A 20,976-nucleotide genomic window follows, 5' to 3' on the forward strand; every position below is an offset into this window, starting at 1 on the left:
TTGATTTTGTACTTCAAACAAAGAAAAATGTCATTGTTGTTTAATGTATTAGACTATGCTTTATGTCAATCACTGAAGTGTTCAAACAAGTATCAGGATGTGGTTTTTTTTTTCAGTTGATGTTGCTCTAAATTACAAAATCTACAACTGAACTCGAAATGATGAAACAAATTTAAAAAAACGACCAAACAAATCAAAGACAATTTTCCAATGTGAATTTAGTATTACCACAAAAAGTGTTTTTCTGAGTGGTTGAGGATATCTTCTCAGAGCACAGATCCTAACTCTGTTCTCAGTTCCTATCCACTTCCCTAATAAATATTGTGCTTAGCCCAGATCAGCTGTGTCAAACATTCTTCCTCTAACATAACAAACGCTTATTGAATACAATCTTTTTTTGACCGTTCAGAGCCAAACCTTTCCCATTCTTAGGCCGTCAGCTCTTGTTGCTGGGCACCAGGTCCCATGTTCATCCTCAAGCCCCACTCACAGGAATCTCACAGAACCACAACTATTTCTTTTTTTAGCATAAGGGACACCCCAGCCCTGCATTTCAAAGCATCACACAATTTAGGCACGTTTCCCCAGCAACACTGTATTTATTTTAAGTTGCATCCCCAGAAAAGAAGGAGGCTGCCATCCATCCACCCACTTACGATTCCCTCTAGACATTCTGTCCTTTTATTTTTGACATCGTTCGACGAGTAGGTTTTCCCTGCTTTCAAAAAAGTACCAGAGCAGTTAGCATGTGCTTTGTTGCAACATCCTTATTTCCTAATTTACATGCAGCTTCCCTGAGCACTTACTTCATTAAGGAAACCATGTCACTGAACAGTGATTTGCTGATCCAGGCAATGTGAAGAGGGCAGATTATTTTGTTCTCCAGTAACAATAAAACCCGCAGCACACGAAGCTTCGTTCTGTTGGACAACTCATGGTGTTAAATTGTGCCTAGCACTGTTGTTGTCTAAATGTGTTCCTATTACAGAAATGATTGGGTCAAATCAATTTCTGCTGTTCTCTCGGTGATGTTCCTGGGGTTGCAATAGGGAAAAATCATTTTGGCTACGTTTTCTCTGAGCAGAAGTTGGGGGAGCATTGCTTGATTGCATCTGCCTTTGTTTTATTGTCACACCGTAGTCTGTATGAGGTTAATGTTAAGTCACCAAACACACGTTTCACCTTGTCCGATTTCCCCTTTCCCCAGGAAAAATTCCTTTTGTTCACTAGGATTTCACTAGTGGATAAGTGAAGTGCATTATTTATTCCATGGTGAAAACAGAGCTGCTTTAAAAAACATGTGTTAATGGTAGTTTGATACTGAAGTCACTTCAGCACTGCCTTTCAGACTTGCAGGGAAGAATCATGGACTGTAGCAGCATCAGTGCTATGTACCAAAAAATGTACCAAAGTAGAACCTGTCAGGCTACAGTGCAAAGTGAATATGTAAATTCTTTTTTAAGTGTAAAACCAGCTGAAATTGTATACATGAATATGTTTCTCATATAGAGCAGGGCACACACAAAAATATTTTCAATTGCTAGCTTGGATTTTGGAAACATATCCTATACACCCTCTAGAACTTGCTTTTGAAATTTTATATTACGCATCATGAAGCTTTAATATAGTCTTTATTGGCTTCTTTAATGTTCTCATATATCTGACTGTATTTCCCACAGATGACCTAGATTTTAATTTTGCAGCCCTCCTTCTTCTTCCATTAAATACTACCTTCTTTGGACATTTTATTGCTGGCCAGGAATATACATGATAACTTTTTCAGCTGAAAGAAAAAGAAAATTTAAATTGAATGCAATGAATTTTCCTGTCTTGGGACTGTTCATCCAACTAAATCAACACAATGTGATCTCTAGTTTCATATGACTCCATGAGAGTCACGTAGCCGCAGCCATCTGAAGTATTTGGGGACAGCAGTGATAAGCCAAACAGGATTCACCAGTTACTGCACCGTATCTTTTTACATTAACAAGTGATGAGATCCAGTCCCAATATGTCATCTCTGCTAAAACCTCTCCCCAGAGGGATGTGCTTAGGAAGGAGTGATTGACAACCGCTGCCTGCTTGTTTCCTTTTCAAGTTTTGGCTTTTAGTCCTCTCCGAGGAATTAAGCCTTTTCAGGTAATAACCACATGTATTCTGCTTGTTTCTAAGTGTGATGTTGTCCTGGTTTAGGCTGGGATAGAGTTATTTTTTTCCTAGCAGCTGTATGGTGCTAAACCAGGGGAGGTGTCTGTCCTGTTTATATTATTATAAATTATATTAGCAAATTATACCGTGGAGTGAACAAAAATGAAATCTCTTTTCTCCAGTTACATGGAGACAAGAAAGGTAGAGAGACTCCAGCCTCTGCTTGTGTTTGGCAGCAGGGCTGAGACTGGAAGATACTGGGTTTGACCTAATCGGGGTGATGTGGCGCTCCTCACAACTCTGTTTTCTCTATGGGTATTCACGCTGAGAGATCTGGCTCATCACTGCGTTCTTTGTCATTATTTCCCACAAGTCATGCTTGTTTTCTCTCATTTTTTCCCCTTTCTTTTTTTGGCTTTAGCATAATTCCTTCTTTATTGAGAACCTTCAGAGCCAGTGAAGGTGCAGCAGCTGTCATTTAAGACAGGAAAGATGCATCCTCAAGATGTGTTACTACAGAAGGGAACAGAGAGCTCACCTCGCTGCATGTCCTGTACACTATTGCTAGCTCTGAAGAACATCCAAAGGCATAAATGAAACACTGCGTGACACTCTGGCCAGTGAGTGTCCAGGTCATAACCATTTCTGCCAAAAAGCAGAATAAAAGTTAACTCAAGTCTTACAGCTACCAAGAGTCAGTCGACTAGTTACAAGAGTTCATGCAAATGAAATTTAACATGTCAGGGAAGCCATCAGTTCATTTTCAATACCAGTAAAATTCTGTATAAATCTCTCCTGCCTGAAACAGAGTGAGAAAATTAATTGCCTTCATATTAAACGAGTCAAATTACTTAACAAGAAAAATACAGATATCTTCAGAAATAATTGTAAGTGACAGAGTTTGAGTACTTACTTTGAATGCCACTTGACTCAGATCTCTCGTGGGAGTAAGTGCTGCTAGATATGCAGAAGGGAAGGAAGCAAAGCGTTGGGTTATACTCCTTGCTGTCATACAGGCATAACTTGGGGTGCCCAGAGGCGTGAGCTCCCAGTTATACAATATATAATAGAGTACAAAATCGGTATAAGGTATCCAGTACCACAGACTGTGGTGGTCCCTCTCTAAACACAGAATTATAATTTACACATAATTATACTCAGAGAAAATTAAAGCTACGAGATAAATCCCTCACATGCAGGAGGTGTGGATGAATGAGTGTCAGTACTATAATGCTGCTGTTAAAATCAGATCTGTTCGGCTGGTGATGTCAGCCACTCCACTATTTGCCCGGGAGACCACCAGAAATTTCTGGTAAGGCACAAGCTGAGGAGTCAGGAACAAATCATTCCGGACAAATGAAAGCTCAGCCACTGAAACTGATGGAGTTATCCCACCGATAACTGACAGAGTTATCCCACTGTTCTGCCTGAGCTGAACAGGACACTGCTAAAATTAAGGCAAGTGGGAGTTTCAGATTGAAGATCTTTCCAAATGCCTCGAAGCATGCCAATCACAATGAACTTTCAGCCCAGCGTAGCCCCATATAGCCCGTCACACTGTACTGCTTCCATACAATACAACATAGTAGGAATAAATTGCTTCATTTCAGAGGAGTTTCCGCTTCTCTGGCTCAACCTAACAATCATAAAATCTCCTTTATCCAAGAAATAGCCAAGGAGTGATCCAACGTAATTTAACAGTTTAGATTCCCAGTCTAGCTCCTAACTCCTCCATTTGCACTACTCCTCCACATTTAGGCTCTCAGTTAGCTTGTCTTTGATCTCCTACTGTATGAGGCATACTTGTACCGATCCTCTTTAAAGACTTGCTGACATACAGCACATTAAGACCATGGCCTTATATCTACAAAGCACAGCAATCCAACCACAAACGAAAGAAAAGAAACCTATCCTGTGCTTAGTGCTGGTGAGAGCAAGGTTTGGGCCCACAGCTCCGAGTGCTGAGCTGAGCCTTGCCCAGCTTGAAACAAAAACGAGACGAGAGCGTTCACTGTTTGGACCATTTGTCTGTGCTGGGAACACAAATGCATGTTAACTTAAAATCACATTAAACTTCAGCATAAGCAGGCACTGTCATATTTAATCCAGGACAAGTACTGGGAGATATCTGCAAGCTTTATGGCAGGTTTGCCTCATAAATATCCTGCAACTTTTGCAGCTTTTTTCCATCTTTCCCAACAGACCACACAGCTTGTTTTTTACCAAATAGTGCCAAGCTGCAGAGGGTGTGAGGCGTAAGGAGGCAGCAGCAGGCAGTTCAGATGCACTTGGGAACTGCACGATGGTGACATTTTATGGATTGTGTCCTCACTGTCCGTGATAACCTGCTGATTTCATTGCAGAGATCATTTACGAAAAGGAAGCCAGCCCTCACCTGTATGCCTGCTGAAAACAAATTTTCTTCTTATTCTTCATTTATCTATCACAGCATGTTTTAATCTAAAATTATGGGTGCCAAAATGTTACTGGTACTAAATATATGCCAAGCCTCCTGACTCACCATAAAAAATCCTCATTTCCCATTGACCCCCCCTAGCAAAGCTTCATTTTAACTTGTTCGTGAATAACTGATAATAACTCTTAACCTATTTCTTTCTTTGCACGCAGGAAGCCGAGGACCTTAAAGGGGGGATTTCACTTGTGCATTAAAAGTATGGCTCATTAATCTATCTTGGTGCTATATCCATTGGCAGAACTGCACCCGAGCTAACACCTATGAAACGACATGTACAGCAGCAGAAGAGAGTTCAGATTTAAGGAAGGAGGACGGGTTCATAATGTGACACATTCAGCTATTTGAAATTTTACTTTTAAACACTTTTATCCATTCTTCTCTCACACTGCACTGTGGCTGATAAAATCCTATTTTCAATTTGGTAATAAGTTGTACTTTTTTTTTATTTTTTTAAATGGAACTTGTATGACTTACTTTTTATCTAATCTTTAAGTATAAGCCTCACTTGAAGCAAATGAGCAGCTCCACAGGCTTCACGGGACCAACATGTAGGCAAGATTTGCTGAAGTGTACATTTAAGGTACTCATCAGAAAAGGGTGAAATAAAGCAGTGGATGCTGCGTTGTGCATGTAAAGAAGGAAGGAAAGATTCAGGCAGCATCCAGTATTTTACTTCAAAGAGGGGTAGGTCTTACCCACCCAACATGATCATACGCCTCTTTCCTTATGCTATAGCAAACACTGCACACTCCTGAAATTGGACGTACTTAAATAGTTTGAAAGGGGCTATTATTTAACAGGCTGCGTGGGATGGAAGCGTGATTTTAGGCAGATAATGAATATCCTGAGGAAGAAAGCAGCAGACTGTGCCTTTCTTACCAGACGGGGAAAGCCAGAGAACCACGTCCCATTACAGTGAATAATTAGTAGCGACTTGGTAGCCTCTAATTAGGGTACAATACAACTAATTAGTATTTAAAAGAATTACTATTTAATATACTAGTGTTTGAAAAGATAGCAACTAACACTGAATCTAGAACGGATCTATTGGATGCCATGTTTCTGCACCATGGGAGTGATTTGGGTGCATAATCTGTGATAAGTGTGGCAACAGAAACACTGCTGATGAACAACAATTTTCAGTGTGGTTAAAAGTAAAATGTCAAAAGACAGAGGGAAGATGGTTAATATGAATTGTGCAATCCATCAGAGTATCTTTACCATCTATCATTTTGTCATCTACCTCTCACACCGGTGGGGCTCTGCTGTCATGTTTCTGTGACTACATCAGCTTAAATAAAATTACACCAAGCAGGAACACGCTTCTTGCTGCTGACAAAATTAAAATGCCATCCTCCTTTGCTGAGAAAATTTAACAAACACAGACAGTCCCTTCGCTCCTGAATTGCCTGGGCTCGGACAGCCAGCAGTCACTGCAGAAAAAGGGCATGGATTTCCTGAAACCCTGCATCTCCTTCCTACTCAAAGCCTATGAGGATTTGCTCTGAGAAATCATAACCACAAAACTCGCTGCAATCTGCTTCAGCTTCCATAAAGGGCAGGCATTCTGCCATCAGCAGGAGCGATCTCTTTGGATACTGACCTGGCCTGAAAGTCCCGTTTCTAGTCAAGACGGGTAAGAGGGTCGCAGGTGGGTGCTGCTCTGGCAAGGCCTGACCTCTCCCGCTGGCTCTCCACTCAGCGCCTCGCACCCAGGGGGCTGTGAGGAGGCATGGACAGCCACCACTACCAGGGGAAGAAGTGAAGGGGGAACTAAACTAATGGTGCCAGGGCCACTCGGCTGCTCCGTGCCTCCTTACATGCTCCTCTTCTCCTCTCCAGCCACCCTGGGATGCCGAGATGTTCCCACCAGGAGCAGCCCTGCCATGATCCCTGCAGTGCACGGTGCAGCCTGTGGAGGTTGTGGGATGGGGATGCATGAGGATCTGGATTGCAGCTACGTGCGGTATCAGGTACCCTGTGCCAGCAGTGCCTCCGGCAGCCTGTTATGCCCTGCATCCCACAGCGGGGCATTGCCCTCTGTATGTTACAAGTTGGAGAAAGGGAAGTTACGCTTTTGTTTCAGCAGGTTAAAGTTTATGGAGAAGAGTTGAGGACTCTGCCTCTCTTGTCTCAGCTCTAAGGGAAAGCTTTGCCCTGAGAACTAGCATGGAGATAACGGGGAAGCACTTCCCAAAGCCGAAGGCAATGATTAAATCGGGAAGAAAAGCGAACCACCATGAGCAGCGCCTTGGTTTTCCCATAACCATACCGACCAGGGGCTGGAAGCGGTGAGTTGAAAGAAAAAATAAAGAACAGAAACAAGGTCTTTCCTCATGAAGACCGATATAACAGAGGGCCAGCACTTGTTCGGTGTGCACCTTCTTCCAGAGGAGTCACACCTCCTTCCCCAAGCTGCTCCGAAGAGCCAGACCGCCCAAACCCTGACACGACGCCGCCACCAGGTCCACCACCGCCACCACCAGGTCCACCACCGCCACCACCAGGGCCACCACCGCCACCACCGGGGCCACCACCGCCTCCTCCTCCCCTCAGCCGCCCGGGGGCGGGGGCTCGGCGCGGGCCCATAAAGGCGGCGGCCCGGCCCAGCCCGGCCCGGCCCGGCCGCTGCCCGCCCGCCGCCCCCCGCCATGTCCCCGCCGCCGTCCCCGTCCCCGCCGCCCGCCCTGCCCTGGCTGCTCGCCGCCTGCTGCCTCTGCGCCCTGCCGCGGGGCTCAGGTAGGTCGGCGACAACCCCTCCCCTTTATATTTATTAATTTTAAAATAAAAGGGGTGCCTGCCCTCGGGGCCGCCCCGTCTCCCTGCATCTCTCTGTACGCGCTGTGTCCCCCCGCAGGGTTTCCCCAGCCTTTCTCCCGCTACAGGGACGGCGCGGAGCTGCCCAAAAGTCAGGTACGGCTCCTCTCCTCCTCCTGCACCAGGGCAGAGCCGGGCTGGCCGCCGTGTGAAAGCCCTGCGGGAGGTGGGCGCCGGGCTGGGGGTCCGACGGGGGGGTCCCAAGCGGCTGGTGAGGGCGGCAGCGGGGGTGAAGCCCTCTGCAGCCCGGGGAGGTGGTGGGATGGGGATGTGGGGGGTTGGTGTGAGGGATCGGGCACACGGGACAGCAAGAGCCAGGCAGGCTCCTAGGCACCCGGTCCTGGCTCCCCGGGCTAAATGCGGGCCCCCGGCTATGCAAAACCCGCTGTTAATGTCTGGTCTTTACTCCTCAAGCAACTGGCGCTGTGCTTCAGTCAGTGGATGGAGCTGTCTCACCAACCCCAGGTAAGCTGCCTTTGGCAATGCGTTTCCTCTCCTGCAGGCTCACAAACGGCCCCGTGCCCCCCTGCACCGCATGCTGCGGGACCCCCGAGAGCCAGAGAGCTTGCTGGAGGATGTGCTGTCCTCCCCACAGGGCTAACTCGGTCCTAGGGACAGCCGGAGTGCTTTTCTTCCCGTCATAGTGGAGCTCGAAGCGCTGCTGAGTGCTGCGGGAGATACCAGTGGGGTCCTGGATGGTGTAGGGGGGTTCTCTGAGGTCCTCAGAGGCTTGGGGAGCAGGGGAGGCTCCGCAGCTCGTGTCTGCGGTGGTGCCACTGGCCCGGAGCTTGTAAGCACTTCAGGCAGCCGAGTGACTTCGAAAGAGCAAGCCCGCTGCGTTCAGCACCGAGCCCAAGGGTCATTTCCATTTTCAAAGGGTTGAGAAAGTCTTCGTAGGATCAGCAGTTACCTGGAAATTTTGAGCTTTTTTTCTGATACCTTTCAGTCTTGTAAGACTGGTGGGAAATAGTTCTCAAAGCCGGTTATTTGCATGTCTTGCATTTTATCTCCTGCGCTGTAGTTATTTCTCATCTGACATGACTGTGTACATAAGCAAACCCTTATTCTGTACAAGTGAGTGTGCAACACCCCGCACCACGCTCTTCCGAGGGTGTCTATTTCACCCCCACCTTTTCTCTCTTGCTCCTTGAGAGTCCTGAGATAAAATCCATTAAAAGATCTGTGGTAATTGACTTCAGCACAGTTACTCTTCAGCCCGTGATCACTTATCTTACAGGTGTACAACTGGACCATCGTGATTTTAGCATCTAATGATAGAATTATCCCTGTTGAATATAGTGGGCTCTGTGGTCAAACATACCAAACAGTTTCAGCTGAAATGCTTATAGATGAAAATGCGTACATTAAATATGCCAAAAAAACAGCCAATTCTTAGAACACTTAGCACAGGAAAGTGTATTTTAAATATGAAAGACTTATTTAAATCTCTTTATAGTAAGAGACTCTACTGACAACATGAATAGTACTATGTGCATTCTGCTTGTGCAAAATGTTTGTTTTTCATCTCATAATAGCTTTAGGAAGTCTTACCTTGCTCTGAGTGGTTTGAGTGGAACTGTGTACAATTTAAATTGCACTGGGGTCACAATTAAGCCTGTTCTGTGTAAAAACCCTGTATACTACATCCTATCAGGAAATGTATTAAACTGCTGTTTGACTTTGCAGATCTCCAGCACTGTTTTGGATCTTTGTTATTCCATATTCAACAGCATGCATACAAATGAGGTAAGGTGTAATTGCTTCGTTTACTTAAAAGCATCCCTTACTTAAATGATTCTCCAAAAAATAATGTGTAATCTAGTATTGTCATGAATCAGGCGATGCAGGAGAGTAACTATGAAGTATATAATAGAATATTTCTTTTCATTAGTGGTTTGCATGTAATTCTTAATTCCATTACATTATAAATCAAATTGCTGTTTTTAGACCTCAAGAGCCAAAATGTCCCCTTGCGACTAGGGCTAGCATTTTAACCTGACCCTTACTTTTGAATAATAAAGGGTTAAATATGCTAAAAAAAAAAAATTGGTTCAACAGCATATTTAAGATCATGCTGAACACGGAAACATTATGAGCTGCTTTACTGATTTTTTTGATGCTTTATTTAAGCTTTTTTTGTGTGTGTGGGTGTGTGCCTGAATCAGATTCAAAAACTTAAGCTGAAAGATTGAGTTATTGAGTATAGCACTTCCTCATTGGTGCAGTCGTATTAGGACCTAGCTCAATGTCAGTTCTGCTTTATACTGCTTTCTTATTATCACCAGTTAATCAACAGTTCCTTTCCCATAAAATTCACACTGCCTGTAGGTATGTTATGAAAGCTAATTCACTTGTGGAGCTTGAGTCCTATAGTTGTGATTTAATAAAAAAGAGCCTTCAAGACAATAATAGAAAGTATTTTGACGTGTATTTCACCTTTCTTCTTGTCATTGTCTGTAGTTTATAATTCCATGCATGCTTTCTTAAAGCAGCTATAAGAATGTACAATACTGAAGTTTATTATATAAAGATTCTAGCATTTCAATCTTAAATGTCCACTGAATGTTTTGAGTTCAGCATTAACTCCTGTGCTTCTACAGCTTAGATAATGAGGGGACATCCAGAATCAGCCAGTAACTTTGAGTGCAGCCCTATTTCTAAGGCTGATTTAGTTACTAAACTTGCCAAAAATTCACCGTCTGTTTTGAGTCCTCAAGACTGGGAGCTGTATCCCATACAGTATCCTTTCAAGAGGTACGACTAATACTAGTTACATATATGCAGTAGGATTTCGAGGTGTAGTCTTATTAAGTGGTGGACTGAAGCTAAATGAGATATGGAAGAACTAAACAAAAATGCTAATTGTTACCCGGCTGTTCAAATCTCTTACAACATGAAGCTGTATTTTCTCAGCCCGTGATGACTCTGGAGAAGACACTGCAAACGTGAGTCTATATGTGGTGCAGCAAATGAAACAGTTATAAAATCCTACTGATTTCACCTGGACCTGAACTTTCTTCACAATCCTGTGTTTGTGTGGTTTTATTTAAATTTTGATTCAGAGTTGTAGATTAAGCAGAGAAGGCAGATGGCGTTTCAAGAGAAGAGATGATGCCTCAGCATCATGAAAGGCAAAGTCAATGGCAATTTTGGCATAATGGGACTTGAGCTTCATTTGGGGAACTTACAGTCTGTTGGGACAACTAACAGACTACTCAGTTTCTGCATCTAATCTTCAGGTATATCTTGTAGATGGCACTTTCAAAGATATCAATAGGAACTAAATATCTAAACCCAGCTACATAAGAATAATCTCCATTAATCCCCTCCTAAAATCAAGCCAGTGCACTGTTTAGAAGCTCATTTGTTGCCATGTTTCTTCCATAGGATAAAATCATAAATTAGATAGGATATTTGAAAATGAGTCTAACTCATGAGTTGGTATCTCTTTACTTGATATATATCATCTGAGAACAAACAATCTTTGTATTCTCCTTCTTTGCATCCTTTAAAGCATTCTGACTGAGCATGTACTTTTCTTCTTTGTTTCATACTGAGCTGGCATTATTGGGACTTGTTCTATAAATCATTGCCTCAAGGCTTGAACCAAGAACAGGTTAACGAGGAAATCCTCATCTCATACCCTGAATCCCAATTCCCTCCTTTCATGTATATTTTTCTTTTCAAATTCCTACTCCCCAGTTTCCCATGTGCACACATTTCCTGTGATCTCCTCATTTGTCTTCATATCCTCACTCATTATATGTGCTTGTTTTTCAAGCTCACCCCAGACAACTAACAGACTAGAGCAGTGAGAACTAAAGTCAAACTAAAAACACCTTCCCCTCCATCCACCTTCTTCTACGTCCTTCCCACAAGTGATGCAGGGGAACAGGGAATGGGGGGCTGCGGTCAGTCCCTAACGCTTTGCGTCTGCCTGCCCCTGCTCCCCGTGGGGTCCCTCCCACGGGATGCCGTCCTTCCCGAACTGAGCCTGCAGGGGCTGCCCACAGGCAGCAGCTCTTCAAGAACTGCTCCCACAGGGCTCCGTACCACGGGGTCCATCCCCCCAGGAGCAAACTGCTCCAGCACGGGTCCCCCACGGGCGGCAGCTCCCCCCAGACCCCCTGCTCCTGCGTGGGCTCCTCTCCACGGGCTGCAGCTCCGGCCCGGGGCCTGCTCCTGCGGGGGCTCTCCATGGGCCGCAGCCTCCTCCAGGCCACATCCACCTGCTCCACCGGGGGCTCCTCCACGGGCTGCAGCGTGGAGATCTGCTCCGTGTGGGACCCATGGGCTGCAGGGGGACAGCCTGCTCCACCAGGGGCCTCTCCACAGGCCGCAGGGGAGCTGCTGCTGCCTGCCTGGAGCACCTCCTGCCCTCCTGCTGCACTCACCTTGGGGGCTGCAGAGCTGCTTCTCTCACATTTTCTCTCCTCCCAGCTGCTGTTGCACATCAGATTTTCCTTAACTCTGCTCTCCCAGAGGCTCACCCAGCATCAATCCCTGTCTGGGCTCTGGCCAGCAGCAGGTCCCTTTTGGAGCTGGCTGGAGCTGGCTCTGGTCTGACCTGGGGCAGCTGCTGGGCTCTGCTCACAGAGGCCACCCCTGCAGCCCCCGTGCTGCCAAGCCCTTGCCACATAAAGCCAATACGCTGACGTAAGAGTGGCTCTGGCTTAGAGCTTCTGGCCAGCCATAAGTGTGGAGCCAGGCAGCTGTGCTGCAGGCAGGAGGGCTCCCAGACCTCACAGGTGCACCAGAGTGCAGGTTCAGAGCTTCGTTAGACACTAGGCTCGGTCTGCTCCCATGAAGTCATGGGGAAAGTTTCTATTCTTTGATGTCAGGATGAATAGAAAAATTATGAATTTCCTGAGGAATAAAAAGGGTGCAGGGAAAGGCTTAAGAACAGCTATGATGCCTGGGTAATTCAGAAGGGCAATCCGAAAGCAGCCCGACTAAGAAGGTGAGAGCTATCAGTACCATTCAAGCCTGAGGAATGGAGCTGCTGTGCTCACCGCAGTTTGAGTTGTTTTGCCCCCCAGAGCTGGAAGCATGTTGAATGATGAGGTTGGTCAAAGTGAGATTTAAAATAAATCTTTAAAAAGATCCATTTGCTGCTGCTGTTCTTGTAGCTGTCTTCTCAGATTGTACTGTTCTCTCTCTTCTCACACGGAGTGGAGAATCTGATCAGTGACAGAGGATTAATGTAACAAACCAAAGAAATGACAGCATCTTGATTAATTTACACTGTCAACTTGCAGGAGTCACAGATTGCTACTGCAGAGTTTACAAAGAAGGTATGTAAATGTAACGACAAGCGAGTAGCAGCAGACGGGGTGTATGGCCATTTCTGTGTTTCTTTTGCTGCTTTATACAAGTACATTTTTTTGATGGTTGGGAAGAAAGCTGTGCTGACCCTGCTTCTGCAGAGAAATGCACTGTGTATAAAGCTTTCTTTTCTACATTTTTCTCAAGCCTGTGAATCTTTAATTATGGTAATTTAGTATATTTACACTAGACAGAATGGATAGTTGTTGACATTGCCCTTTGGGTATTAATTTTTAATGAGCATGCCAGATGAACGGGCATTGGAGACTATCAGCATCTCATTGTTTGCATGCTGCTGAAAAATGCCCTGAATTATTGGTAATCTGATGGACAGACACCAAAACTTGTAAACAGATCTGTGGAACTGAGCTTAAAGTGTTTTGTTAATGGTTTTGTATTTTATTTTACAGGATAGTCACGGGACTCTGGGACGGCCGTTTTTCCTTTTCAGGGTATCTGAATCTTTTGCTCTTAAAGATTTGCATAGCAGACAATGTTATATATGGATATGAGGAACTGCTTACCGTTACAAATTCTTGCTGCACTCGTTTTGATTAGATACCAAATAACCCTTCCTTGAAAGCTGAAGAAGCCATTTGCTTAAAAAGCTCTGGTTCAGCTAAAAGACCACAAGATAATGAGATCTGGGGTAGTAATGGACTAAACCTTTTTTCTTGGAAGAGGTGACTCTGCAATTATTGCCTCAAGTCAAGTCATCCAAAGATAGAAGTAGTATGTGGCTTGTGTGTCGGAAATCACCAAGGTACCCTCGTACTAAATTCACCACATGAAACATGTGCCTGAGCTGACTGTCTACATGGTCTGAAAGGTCCGGTTAGTAAGTAAAGGTACCCTGTGTATTAGGGTGGAAAGCCAAAGCAATGTTACAGAGATCACCATTTCCCTCAATTTTTTCACCCATTGGCCTGATGAACTATGGCATAGTCTAAAGCAGAATATGCTGGTCTATGATTATATGATTAATCTTATTTGATTAACACCAAACTAGTTATTAGGAATGTTGTCAACACATCAGAAAAGAAATCTGTTAAAAAGGAGATTCTGGCAGGTAACCAGAGTCCCAGTTTAGGCCAGCCAGGTACTTTCAATCCTGGTATTTATATGATCTGTTGGTCATCAGGTTAGTACCTTGATGAAGTGGGACCAAGATCCTTAATGAGAATAATTAAACTCAGACTATTTAACTGTTTAGACAGAGGCTGAATAAATACTTCTCAGGTTCAAAGGCAAAACCCAGCCTGCATGGCTCCTCCTGGTATTTGACATGTCCCTTTAAAGAAAATCTTACTGCAGCCTTTTCACATGCTCTGGGAGGTGTATTTTGGTGTGCATATAAATCTGGCATCTAATACTACTGTAAATACCATCTTATAAATCTGCTACCTCCTTATTGTATTTTTCAGCCTCGAAATGGAAGAACTATTGAAAGCAGTGGTGAGTAGGCCATCCAAAGGCGACAAGTATTTGTTCTGTGTTTCAGTTATGATGATCCTTGTGACAGAAGGAGTTACTGAGGAGTATTATAGTAAAAACCTAGATACCCATTTGGATATTTCAAATGGTCTCTGAAAGCTGTCAGGGTAGAAGTGCTTTCTTGCATGCTCAAGGAGTTACAGTGTATACTTTTGACAAAAGGACTGTTTTCTTTCTTCAAGGTTGGTTCAGGAGGAGCTTTCATCCCCTGTAAAAATTATAGAAGTGATACAAAAATGATAAAGGTTGAAAACAATCCTTTGTTTCTAGAGGGTGTAAACTGTACTTTGAACATAAAAACTAGCCAGGTCCTTCGCCGTGATAAATATGTGCACTGACCGACGTTCCAAGAGACCTTCAGTCACCTAATCCCACGTGAGAACCCACTAATACAGCTCTCTGCATGCAGAAGGGAGTCATTCTCACCTCAGCATTAGGATCTCTTTTTGAGTAAACGTTAACTAAAAAGAGGTGGGGTGGTGATGTAAAGAAGGAGGACAGTGAGATCTAATATCATGTAGCTCTTCTTTATCCATCCTTGGAAGGGCCTGTTGAAGGTATCAGTTAGCTTTAATGGGAAATGCACAAAACAGTCAATGTAAATGCATCTCCTTGTTACTCTTCTTCCAATCTTTTATCCCACAATAAAAGATAAATATTTTTTGTTTGCAGCATAAGAATTACATCCAACTCCTGGCTGGAAGGGTTGTTTTTCTGGGGGGGGGACAAGACAGGAGAATAGCAAAGAAATAATGCAAAGAAATAAAGCAAATAATACCTTTGCTGTATTTTCAAGATTAAAGCATTTCAGAAAGAAAGGAGACAAAGACTGTGAGTATCACAGAGCAGCATTGCAGTGTGCTTGCTCTGGTCTTACCCACAGCTCAGTGCCCTGAATCATCTGGGCTGCAGGATCAGCTCTGCATTCAGTGCTTTGAATGAAAGTCAGTGAAGTTAGGACATGGTGGAGAGAGAAGGACTATATCCGGAGGGAGGATACATATTTGAATGCAAGTAACAGATCAGGGCACTTATCCAGTATTTCAAACTTTCACCTATTTTTATCTTCTGGTGCTAGGATTTGAGGATTTGAGGACCAGACGTACATAAGTGAATGCTAAATCATATTCAGATCAACTTCTCAACATAAAATATGATTTTGTGTTAATTTGTTTCAGAATACCATGGAATATGAAGTTTGTGGGTCGGTTTACTAGCTCGGTAACTTGGTTTATACAAAGAAAAGAGACTTCCTGTTGCCCTGTTCGTCTATTATGTGACTCAGTTGTCTGGAATTTAGTGTTCCATGTAATAAATTTGCAATCAGTAATTCTTCTTGTTGTCCTTTTTTATTGTAGCAGGTACTAAACCTCGTCGTGCTGTATTGTAGCATTGTCTCGTTCTAACTGTATTCAGAGGAAATCAATCATCTGAATATAGATAATGTTCAAATACTTTCAACAGTGCGTTTTATATTTATTGCATATTCTTTAATAGGGTCATGAATGATGAGCTGTCCTTCTGACAAGAAAATATATTTTCCTATAATTTCAGGATATACATCCTAAACAACACATTAAAATTATTGTGAATATTTTCATGGATTATTTATTAATTTGAATAATTAAGGGGTTGAGTTTGATAAATGATGAACCCAAAGCACATTGAAGGAAGTGGAACACATACTGCTGTTCAGACAGGCGCTATTCAATCAGATGATACTTTTTTTTTTTTTCCACCTTGCCTTACCAGCTATCATAAAGCACAAATGAGTCACTTATGAGAGAGATTCTGAACATCTGCCCCTTTTACTGAAATGGGGAATTAAAATCTGTGGTGCAGCCAAGTGTGTTTGCACTATAAGGAGTGGGGTGATTTGTTTGGGAAGTTGGAGTTATTTAGGGGCAGAAAGCTTAAAGTACTGAAATTGTTACTTCCTTTGGAAAAGAGTATAATAAAAGCCGGGGTGGGGGTTACAAGGATTACCTGGTGGAAATACACCAGATTGGGATTCCCCAGTAAAAGCTGTCCCACAGCAGTGGTCTCCTCAAGTCCTCCATTATCTTCCCTTAGCTCAGGGAATTCCCTTAACATTATCTTCCCATTAACTCAGCCCTTACACCATGGCATGAAAACATCTCTGTTACGCTGGGATAAGTGTCTGTGAATGGGGTTTGCCAGGTCCACGGTCTTCAAAAACATACCCTGAGAAACTAGTGGTGGTTTTGTGTGTGTTTTTGTTTTGTTTGTCTTGTGTGTTATTTTTATTTTTAACTGGCTAAGGTTCCAATCTGGGCTGTATTAGCAGAATTTTGGCCGGTAGACAGAGGGAAGTGATGAGTTATTTGGTTGGACCCTATCTAAGTTAATGTATCCAGCTGTGGGACCCTAATCCAGGAAAGACATAGACAAACCGGAGCGCATGTAGATCCCCCCCAAAACCATTGGGGCTGGAGCGCTTGGTCCATGAGGAGGTGCAGGGGCAACAGGGCTGGGTCAGCCTGGAGGAGGGATGGCTTCAGGGTGCCTAATGGCCTGCCAAAGGGATGCTGGCTTCTCCAGCTCCTGAAGTGCTAGGAACCAGCTGGGAGGAAGCTAAACCAACCACAAGTGGTGGGGATGCGCTGCAGTAATGCATGTAATTGCAAGATAATGATGCTAAAGCACAGCAATGGCACTTGTGGCCTGTTTCACATCAGAGGCCAAAGCTAAAGACGATCAAGTCTTGCTCAGTTCTGCATGAACGCTGTACTACAGGCAGCTCATGCTGTGCTCTCGCCGTCAGCAGCGCCTTCCTCCACCCACAGCAGGTTTCAAGAATAACGTCTAGTGAGGCCTTAAAGCTGGCTAAATTGATAAACGCATGGTAATCTGCAGGTAATTGGCTGAGATTCCTCAGCCGTGTTTCGGTAGTAACTGTGGCTCCTCGGTAACACGCACAGGAGAGCTCTTGTTCGCCACTCAGTGGAAACCTTTGCTCCCTGGAGCAATGCGAATGCCACCTGTGGAAGAGGAGAGATTCATAGCGTTGACATGCAGAGGTCATCCTTGGCCCAAAACTCTTTCTGAACATCCATCCCACTGCAAAACCCACAGCAGAAACCTGAGAAGTCCAGATGGGTGACAACAACAATCGGAAGGACAGAAAAATTTCAGTGAGAAAAAGGAACAAAAGCTCAGTTCCCCATGTCAGCAAGAGAAGGGACAAATAAAAGGGGACGTGACAGGATATACAAAGTAATGAGCATGTTTAGAAGAGTAAATCCAAAGCTTATCCATCCTCCTGTAATGAAAAGGAGCAACAGGGGAGATTCAATTACTCTGAGAGGCAATACATTTAAGCCACAAAGGGGATTTATTTTTTTTTTCTGACACTTAATCAACTCCTGAAACTAGTTGCTGAAGCTTAGAGCATGCCGTGCGAGACAGCTCTGCTGGCTCTCAGCAAGGCAGGCACAACTTCACGCCGCCTAATTTACCTCGAAAATCACTCCAGGCTGGTCCAGGACCTCCTGTGTTAAAAGCCTGGGCTGCCGGGGCTCGGCTAAGCGGCTCCCGCAGCACGGCACCGCTCAGCAGAGCGCACAGCGAGGAACCTGCAAATGGGCTGGCCGGCGGGGGTGAGTGCTGCGTGCCCTCACCGCGGGCTGCTTGCTGAAGAGCCAGAGCACGAAGCATGAGAGGAAAACCCTCCTGGCACTTTGCTTCGCTCTCTGAGGTCCCTTCATGCTCTGTTGCCTTGGACAGCCTCGCTCCCTGCCGGTCCCCCTTGCTCCATTTCTGCACCGTAGGTGGAAGGTGAAATGCACTGTGCAGGCTTCTCCCACAGTCCTAGGTCAGGCAGGACTCACGGGCATCAACTCCTGCTTCTAGCAAAGGGGCTAGCCCTTTAGCATTGCATAAACACTTTGCTGAATCTAGGATGCAAACAAGTTGTGGCAGAATTAACGCGACAAATTGTATTTATTTGTTCCTGAAGCTTCTTTGCCGAAATGCAAGGAGTGGGGTTTTGCAGGGCTGATAGCACTCGCTCACAACCTGGCTCCCACCGGGCGGGCACACTTACTAAATCTCCAGGCAATGGCAAGCCGGGAGGGACTGCAAGTGCTGGAGGACAGAGTCAGCATTCAGGAAGGTCTTGGCAAAGATATATCTGGGGAAAAAAAAATGTATGGCTCACTGAGGATGAGAACAAGGTATCATACGTGCAGAAGAATAATCAGTCTCAGCTTTGCAGAAACGGGTGGGTAACTGCAAGCAGTCAAGTATCAATGTTTGGGAGAGCACAAAAATACAATGTGGAGTGAATGAGAAGTGAATAAGAAGCTGTAAAGGCAGACATGGGAGATTTTGCACTGCTTGCCGTAGGGAAGACTTACAGAGTAGCATTGGAGGAGAAAGAGGGAAAGGCAGCAGAGGAGAGCCCAGTGGAGAGGAAAGGCAGGCTAGGGAAGCTAGTAACCCTGAACGAAGATGGGTTGGTTGCAAGAAGGAAGGTTTGAAGCGGGGAGTGATAAAATATTTCATTTTAAGCTTACTGGTCCTGGCAGTAACCACCATGCCCATGGATACAGCCAGGAGCAGTAAGCTTAAAATGAGGAAGGATTCTCGTTATATCTGACAATCAGGAGAATGAAGCCCTGACTGATAGGCAGAGTTATCTTTTCTTGGTCATATAAATTCTCCAGGTGGGCTGAAACCTGACTTGGACTGTACATTACAAAAGTCCTAGCTCTGAAATAACCATGAGCAGCATTTTCTCTCCTCTGTGTTATGTCACAGTGCAATGTTTATTGCTAATTATGCTTCATTTAATGAAATTTAGTACCATTCTTTTGTTGAATATCTAGCATACTTCAGAGAGAAGTTACTCTGACTGCTTCTGCGGTGGAAGATTCAATCTCAGAGAGCTCAGCACTTAGACTGTACGTAGATGAAAGTTCATCGTGTTTGACACTCAGCGGAAACCTTTGCCAATGCAAATGCCACCTGTGGAAGAGGAGAAATTCATAGCATTGACATGTAAAGGTCAGTTCATCTTGTGTTAGTAAAAACTGTGACAAATGCCACCTTATTCCCAGAGCTGCACATACTATGCAGCTATGGGGCAGCCCGGGAAGGGCGCTGTCTTTGCTTCTGGGATGCTTGTGTAGCACAAGAGAAGACATCCCAGTGTGGAAAAAGAAGTATATGGATTACAGAAAAAAAAAATAAAAAATGAAATGCCCATTTGGGATCTGCAAACTCAGACTGCATACAAATTGGAGTCCTTTGAAAACAAATGGGGGGATTCAGACGAATGGCAATGAGGACAAACCAAAGGCCGGTGAGATAACTGCCAGATATGCCCAACAAGAAATATTATCTAAACACACATCAGCTGACTGCTTGTCTCCTCTTCACAGCCCTCAGCAGGTAATGAGACAGAAGTAGCTGCAGAAATCGCAAATCTACCTGCTCTAGATTTAAAACCATTTAACAAAACCAATCTGACAGAAGATGTGCAGCTTCCTGATGGGCTGGACAAAAGCTCCCTGCACCCTGTAGCAGTTTTACTTGTGTCTGTGAGGCCACGGAATAACCCCCTGCTACAAGACGGATATGCTTATTATTCTAAAGACAGCACCAAAATGTTTATTTATTTGCTGGGCTATTAGAATCGAGCAGTGACTGCAGGATCGCTACTGGCAGCTGGGATGGATGCTTGTGTGGAGATCGCTGTGAAGGCTTGTCTTACCTGCCTGCTCCAGACAGCTCACACATCGCTTTTGCCACCCCTCTACCTTACCAGACAGAGAAAAAGCCTGTGTTTGACAGGGCTGGATGGCCATAAACTGTCTTAATCCAGGCAGTTATCACCCTGATAGGTTTCTCCACCGAACAACTAGAAGCAGCTGCCAAGTCTCCTTCTCTGGTCATTTCTGGATCTACTTTTTCTACAGTGAAGGAACAAAAATGTAACTGGTCTCATAACTGGTTATGATTCACCACCTAAAAACTTGACATTTCTCTAGGGGAAAGAACGTCGCACACCAAATACCACCTATCTGTTATCCTTAAACCTACTGAGAGATCAATAGACAAAGTCTGAAGGAGAATATAGAACAAAACTTAAAGAAAAAAATGCTTTGAATATCTTTGCCACAAAGCTTTTGAATATCTTAACCACAAAGCCCAGGGGCCTCCGCACAGCAGTTCAGATAGTCCCTGCTGAATTCCTGCCTGGGGTGAGGAGCACACGTATTTCTGGAGTACAGCCATCTAAACGTAAAGCAGCGAAAGACCAGCATACGAACTAGAATTTCCAACAGAAAAGGCAAAATACAGTACACACATAAACTGACCCAGAGTACAAAGGATCACCAATCGTGTGACCCGTCAGAAAAGAAACAAAATCTGGGAGGGTAATTCAGTGCAGGGCCGAGCTCCTGCTTCCTCGCACGACCCTGGAGTGAAGGACTTGCTGCAGCCACATGGGCACCGTGGGTTCTCCATGGGCTGCGCCATAGATCTGCTATGTAAATACCCCAAACAGCCTTTGTTTATAACTCGGTAGTCTATACCAAATTGTCTCCTCTAGTTCCATAGCCACGTATAGTCTGTGTAGTGTAACCACTGGGCGCTGGGATACCTGAAAGTTGTTATTTCATGACAGCCGGTACACTGCAGCAGGGGGTGTAGCTGGCTTTTCAAGGGGGCAGGATGCCTAGCGCTGC

General features: G+C 44.5%; 1 protein-coding gene across 2 annotated transcripts; it reads left to right on the forward strand.

Annotated features, from left to right (window-relative positions):
- The first annotated feature begins 7,242 nt into the window (after positions 1 to 7,242).
- On the forward strand, positions 7,243 to 15,594 carry NMS (neuromedin S). Of its 2 annotated transcripts, none has more exons than XM_048048171.2 (8): positions 7,243 to 7,363; positions 7,482 to 7,537; positions 7,856 to 7,906; positions 9,128 to 9,187; positions 12,700 to 12,735; positions 13,177 to 13,218; positions 14,191 to 14,221; positions 15,439 to 15,594. In XM_048048171.2, the coding sequence occupies exons 1-8, from the start codon at positions 7,276 to 7,278 to the stop codon at positions 15,453 to 15,455; spliced, it is 381 nt and encodes a 126-aa protein (XP_047904128.2). In that variant the 5' UTR covers positions 7,243 to 7,275; the 3' UTR covers positions 15,456 to 15,594. The 2 variants fall into 2 exon arrangements, with proteins under 2 accessions (XP_047904128.2, XP_066840232.1); XM_066984131.1 differs by lacking the exon at positions 15,439 to 15,594 and adding an exon at positions 14,933 to 15,431.
- Positions 15,595 to 20,976: the final 5,382 nt, after the last annotated feature.

This window comes from Anser cygnoides, chromosome 1 (assembly GCF_040182565.1).
Source record: "Anser cygnoides isolate HZ-2024a breed goose chromosome 1, Taihu_goose_T2T_genome, whole genome shotgun sequence".
Classification (NCBI taxonomy): domain Eukaryota; kingdom Metazoa; phylum Chordata; class Aves; order Anseriformes; family Anatidae; genus Anser; species Anser cygnoides.